This window comes from Danaus plexippus, chromosome 28 (genome assembly GCF_018135715.1).
Source record: "Danaus plexippus chromosome 28, MEX_DaPlex, whole genome shotgun sequence".
Taxonomy (NCBI): domain Eukaryota; kingdom Metazoa; phylum Arthropoda; class Insecta; order Lepidoptera; family Nymphalidae; genus Danaus; species Danaus plexippus.
The window spans coordinates 573,595-580,220 of NC_083556.1; the positions used below are offsets into that span (position 1 = coordinate 573,595).

The 6,626-nt window shown below is 36.2% G+C and overlaps 1 protein-coding gene across 1 annotated transcript; it reads left to right on the plus strand.

Moving 5' to 3' along the window:
- On the plus strand, positions 1 to 820 carry LOC116776327 (chorion class B protein Ld10-like). The gene is made up of 2 exons (XM_032669504.2): positions 1 to 128; positions 197 to 820. Exons 1-2 carry the CDS (start codon positions 81 to 83, stop codon positions 818 to 820), a joined length of 672 nt encoding a protein of 223 aa, XP_032525395.2. The 5' UTR covers positions 1 to 80.
- The last annotated feature ends 5,806 nt before the right edge of the window (positions 821 to 6,626 follow it).

Below are 6,626 nucleotides of genomic sequence, written 5' to 3' on the forward strand. Positions count from 1 at the left end.
GAAATCGCAATATATATAAAGTATTGTTCCAAAAAAAATTTTAATTATACTTCAAAGGGGGAACGTATCAAATAAAAACGATGATATCAGTGGGAATCCCAACGTTGCTCACCTTAATGACGATTCAGGTATATATTATATTGTATTTCAAATAAATTTAGGTTATTAAATATATAATACAATTTTTTTTGGACAGTCCATTACAGGTCAATATATGAGAAATGCATACAACGCTGGCTTCCCGAACGATTTGGCTGCAAATATAGCTGCTGAAAATCTGGCGTACTCTCAAGCGTACGGGCCTATTCCTGCCAATGCTTTGGCATATGGGCCACCTGAAGCCAGTGCTTTGGCGTATGGTGTGCCAAATGCAAATGCACTGGCATACAGTGCAGCCGCACCAAACCTAGCAAGCGCATCAATTGATTTAGCTGGCGAAGCACCACTTATTCCAGCAGTTTTAAACTATGGTTTATCTTTGAATGATTTGAGAGCATCTAATGGCGGTGGTTTGACAGTTAGAAGCTCTTCATCCATACCAGCGAGTGGTGTGACTGTTGAAACTGATGATATGCTGATTGAGGGTCCATTGGCCGTCAGTGGTCAGTTACCGTTCCTAGGTGTTGTAGCTCTGGAAGGACCTGTGGCTGCTGGCGGAACTGGTTCTGTTGCTTACGGCTGCGGTAACGGTAACATTGGCATCGTCACTGAAGGTGTAGACCAACCAGCCCCAGCTTATCCCAATGCCATGCCAAGATATGCTAATGGCCCTTGCATGAATGGCGGTCCAGGTATTGGACTGGGTCCAGTTGTATATTAAACTTATAGTTGTTAATAAATTATTGTTGCGGTTATATAAATACATTTTAATTTATTTCATATTCTTAACAAAATATTAATGCCTATTGAAAAAAAAATACAGTGGTTACTAATATTTTTTTTAAATAAGAATCACGGATTGAAATATCTCCTATAGTCATCTTAGTTCCATTTGAAAAAAAAAATCTAATTAAAAAAGAAGTTTTTAACATAACTAAAACATGCTCTTTTGTTTGAATCATTTAATGAGACGAAACCTCTCAGCATTCCATGGATTCACCGTGCGGGTGTTGAGTCCATCGCGTTACAGGGAGAGGAGCTTCAACAGTGCCTGGGACTTGCGACCCTGGTGTAGGTTTAAGGGGCCCCTAACTAACGCGCGTTAAACGCTCACCTCCACTGTCCAAGCTCCTCTCTCTACCTAACCAAATATGAAACGAACCTGCTAGGGCTGCCTTCGACGCACGTTCCAAGAATGAACTGATGTTAGTTCTTGGCAGGCCTAAGTCTTTTAGCAGGTTGTAGAGAGATTTAGCTGTTATACCTCTGGCTCCTTCATCTTCCGGGTACAAATTTACAACGAACATTTGAGCATAGCGATTTTGAAGTAGATATTGCTCGTGAATGTAGTCATAAATAGTATTTTGGAAGGTTTCTACTTGCGAGTTCAATTCCTGTTTCGAATGCTCTAATCCCGGATGCTCTAACAGGAGCTCTAAATTGTCTACGTGAACCTTCCATGTCGATTGTTTTATGTTTGGAATGCTAATACGTGTCCGGATGTCAATGGACTCTGGTAGTTTCCAGTCAATGGTTTACCATGGGATAAATGAGGGTCAACTCTATCCGAAGTGAAAGTCGAAGAACTTACTGACGATTGTCGTGCTTCAACACCATTGTGTGTTTTTAGGTGGTTGATATACCAGGCTCGTCTCTTGTAATTTTTCAAGCACGTAGAGCATTTCAAGACCGTGTTCGCGCCGTTTTTGCTATTGGTATCGACCGGTGGACAGATCTTTCGCCCCTCATCTCGGACTGTCCTTGACTTTTTATACAAAAAAAAAAACCCGAAGGACCTCATTATGTCGCACCATTTTGTCTCCAAACACAAAGCTTTAATAACTATCTAACTAACCTGCAACGTATTCTATCGCTTAAGCAAAATAAACCAGTCAGGTTTTATACCACCATAGGAACTTCAAAATGTTTCTTATTTTGAAAACATTATTAACTCGCCATTCTTTACCAACCATAAACGCTTTATTAATCCAACAATATCAGGACTAACACGACAACATTATTTACAAATCTAATACTAAACATTATTAGAATTATTTTATTAAAGTGATGCTATGTGTTATCACAATAATTGAAGCAAAATTATCGCTTCCCACTGCTGAAAGTGCGCAGACTATCTCCTGTGCTGACCAGCTCGTATTTGGGCCTTACCCACTTACCATCTCTCAAATCATCCGTCCATCATGCTACAGGGTAACCTATTTTACTTTCCTCACACAAAGCTTCTCTGTTACACTTTTTACCGTAGTCTAGCATCTGATCATGTGTCCCTTTTCACATCAAAGTATTTTTTCTACGGCAAGGTCCGTCCGTTACTTTGACTTTCTGGTTTATGCCTTTATTCGGAATACACTCTGGCAAAAAAACTCCAAGCATCGCATATTTCATAGCTAGATGAATGACGGTTAGTTATGGGCGGGTTGAATTCTTGGACCAAGATGTATGTATTCTGGCATGACTTCGGGAATAACAGCATTAATCACCGCTGGCCAAAAGGAAGGATAACTATTACTTTGATTATTCAAAGCTCACATTTTTATTTACTAATATAACAATCTGGAAAAGTGAAAGTAGATTTTAGGTCTGTGTATATAAGTTAAGACATACATATATATATATATATAACAATCTAAGCTAAGAAATTTTATTGTATCAAGTCAACAAATACGCTTATCACGAGTTTTCACCGTTACAACGTATTCTTAACTTCTATAAATAAACTTCTCAAGTTATATTATAATCTTCTCACATTATAAGAAACAAGAAATGTCATGTTAAGTTAAATCCCATGTTAAGCTATGAGCAGCGACCCTTTCGACGTTTGATTTAAATGAAAAATACAGCCTTCATACATATAAAACATTTCGGCGGACAGTCTGATAGATATAATGAAACACAAAAAATGCCTTATAAACTATTTTTGGCATGTTTTTATCCCTTATCTTCATAATTTCAGTAAATGTGATACATTGCCCAGTAAACAACTTGACGCTAATTTGATCTTTTCGTAACCCCGCGGGAGGTCTCGGCGATCTAATTAAGAAACGTCTTTTTTATTATCAAGAGAGTTTATCTCGTATTAGAAAATTATTTAAACTACGAAATTAAATGTATCAGTAAAAGGATGCGGCTGTAGGGATTCTTGTTTACTTAAAACGTGGAGTAATAAAATATACACTGCTTTTGCTTCCTTTCACTCTTACAGTATATTTGTTGGACATGTAAGTATTGATCATTAGTATTAAAGCAACATTTCTGCGTAATTTTCGTATAACTAATTTTAAATTTTCATTTACTTAGAATGTAATTATTATCTTCGAATAATTTATTAAAATTTCAGCGAGCACAAAATTAAATAAAAACTATATTTCTGTGATATAAATAAAGTTATATGCGCAAATTTTTACCAAGCAGCTAAATAAAATAGTGACTTAATAATTATAAATTGAGATTAATAACTGGATATCAATAGTATAGCTGATATTTAAATATATAAATTTATTTAAATGAGAATATGTTAATTATAGTATTTGATAATTAATAAATAAAATTTTTAAACGATAATGCTGTAAAAACTGTCTGGGTCTGCCGACATCGAACAAGGGTAGCTCGCCGCTCGACCAGAATCAGATCCGAGACATCAGAAGAGCCATTAGACCTCCATAGATAGGGCCCTAGAGCCGATGTCAAGTCGGGTTGCGGCTGGCTCGGAGCATGAAAAGGTACAGGGGTTTTTAGTCAGTAGGAGTCTGACCCTCCCTCTTGCCCCACCCAGAATAATGGGGGTCATTTCATGATTTTCCTCTTTAAAAAAAAGGGGTTAAATGCACGATCATAGTGAATTCTTGCCTTGAAGACACCCAAGAAGGCAACAATTGGGTCCAATTTCTAAATTATTGTTTACTATTTTCTGCGACCTATCATTCTGGTCCTTGTAGTGAGGGTTAAAGAAAAAATATATATTAGTGTGCCAAAGAGTCATGTCATTCAATTGGCAGTTCCATTTTCCTCGGGGTCATGTCACTATATACAATCCCCAAGCATTATGTTGCGTTCCCGAGGGATCTACAAAGTATATCAGGATAAAGTATAGCCTATGTTATTCTGTTACATCAGGTCTTTGATGATAAAAGTTTTATTTATAATAAAACAACGCTATTTAGTGCAGAACAGAACTAACGTTTTTATTTAAAGTAGTTTTGACGTTAACTAAACCATCACAGATGGCAGCACAAGTTCACAGATAACATTTTAGATATTACTTTTCTACACCCCCACTATATCTAACAATGTTATATTGATAAAAATCAGTATAATGAACAATTATTAACTTTAACATATGTGCTGAACCCCCAACTTATCCAATAAATAATAATGCTTATTAGAGCACAAGCTCTTTGTAAGTAAGTCAGCTGGCATCTCAGCTGATGGTAAATATTTAACATTCACAATATTATTATTTACACATTCTCTAGAAAAATGATAACGTATGTCAATGTGTTTGCTTCTCTTATGAAAGATTGGATTTTGAGTTAACTTTAATGCACTCTGGTTATCATTATATAATTCAATAGTGTACTTCTTATTAGTTATTTCAAACTGTAAATTTCTTAAATAAAGAGATTCCTTACATGCTTCAGTTAAAGCCATGTACTCGGCTTCACTGCTTGATAAAGCCACGGTCTTCTGTTTCTTTGTCTCCCAAGAAATTACACAACCTGACAAAGTGAAACAGAAACCCGTGTAGGATCTTCTATCAATAGTGTTCCCACCCCAATCAGCATCTACAAATCCTTCAATGACAGAGTTCCCATCTGCAGAAAATTTTAAACCATAATGTTTGGTCAATTTTAAATATCGCAATATGCGTTTTACATATGAACAATGCTGTTTGGTATAGGAATTATTAAATTGACTTAAAAAGCTAACTGCAAATGCAATGTCTGGCCTTGTAAGAACCGCTAAATACATTAAAGAACCTATCATTTGTTGATAAGGAAACAATAACTTATCTACATTATTCTCATCTTTAGATGCATGTAACTTAGTCTCCATTGGAGTTTGAACAGTTTTACATTGACTCATTTTGAATTTAAGTAACAGCTGATCAATATAATCTTCCTGACTTATTGATATTGTTTTCTCACATTTATTTACTTTTACATTTACTCCAAGACATTTCTTGATTTCACCTAAATCTTTAATTTTAAAATTGTCAGATAAAACATCTTTTAAGTGCTTAGTAGCTATAATATCATTTGAAAAAATGAAGAAATCGTCGACATACAGAGTAACAATAGTTTTTAACTTATCCTGTGTTTTCAAAAACATACAAGGTTCTATCTTAGATTTAACAAAGCCAATTTTTAAAAGACATTCCTCTACTCTCTTGTACCATACTCTTGAAGACTGTTTTAAACCATACATAGATTTCTTTAATTTAAGAACTTGACCTTTCTCTACTTTCTCAGAAAAACCTTCAGGTATTTGTATATAAATGTCTTCTTCAAGAATTCCATACAAGAAAGCAGTTGTCACATCAAGATGTGTTATATCAAGATTAAGTTGAACAGACAGAGCAAATAAAAGCCGCAATGTGGTATGCCTCACTACAGGTGAGAAAGTGTCAGTATAGTCCACACCTTGAACTTGTGAAAAACCTTTCGCCACTAAACGCGCACGAAACCGAATGTTATTATCACAATCATATTTTTTACGTAACACCCACTTGCACTTTACAACTCTAACATCTTGAGGAGGATTGCTAATCTCCCATGCATCATTCTCTTTGAAACTTTGTAACTCTTCAGCCATAGCTATTTTCCACTGTTCTTTTTCAGGTCCGGCTAAGGCATCCTGAAGAGACAATCCTGTCACATCATCATATGTGCTCTCACCAGCACAAAAATTTGAACATTTGAACCTGTCTGGTTGCTTCCTCTCTCGTGTAGGTCTTTGAGGTCTAATCTGCGGGATATCTTCAGCTTCAGAATCACTAGGTTTATATGTCTCATCAACCACATCCAGAAATGTGTCCTCTGAGCTATCTGTGTGGTCAGATTCCGAGTTTGGTTCATCTATATTAACTTCTTCTTCCCCCACTGAATCAAAACTCTGAGAGGAAACTTCCATCTGACATTCAGATTTTGATTCCTGCTCTATTATAACCACATCTCTACTAGTCAATATTTTCTTTGTTTCTGGGTTATACAGCCTGTATCCCTTTATGTTTTCTGGATATCCAAGGAGAATGCATTTTTCTGACTTCTTGTCCCATTTCTTGCGCTTCTCTTTAGCTACATGGACCATTGCAGTACTACCGAAGATTCTGATATGGCTTATGTCGGGCTGACAGCCAGTCCATATCTCATACGGTGTCTTATTACCCAATGCTGCAGCCACGCTTCGATTCTGTAGATATACTGCCGTGTTAGTAGCCTCACCCCAGAATTCTTTCCCTAGGTTGGCATCAAAGAGTAAGCATCTTGCCTTTTCAACAATAGTACGAT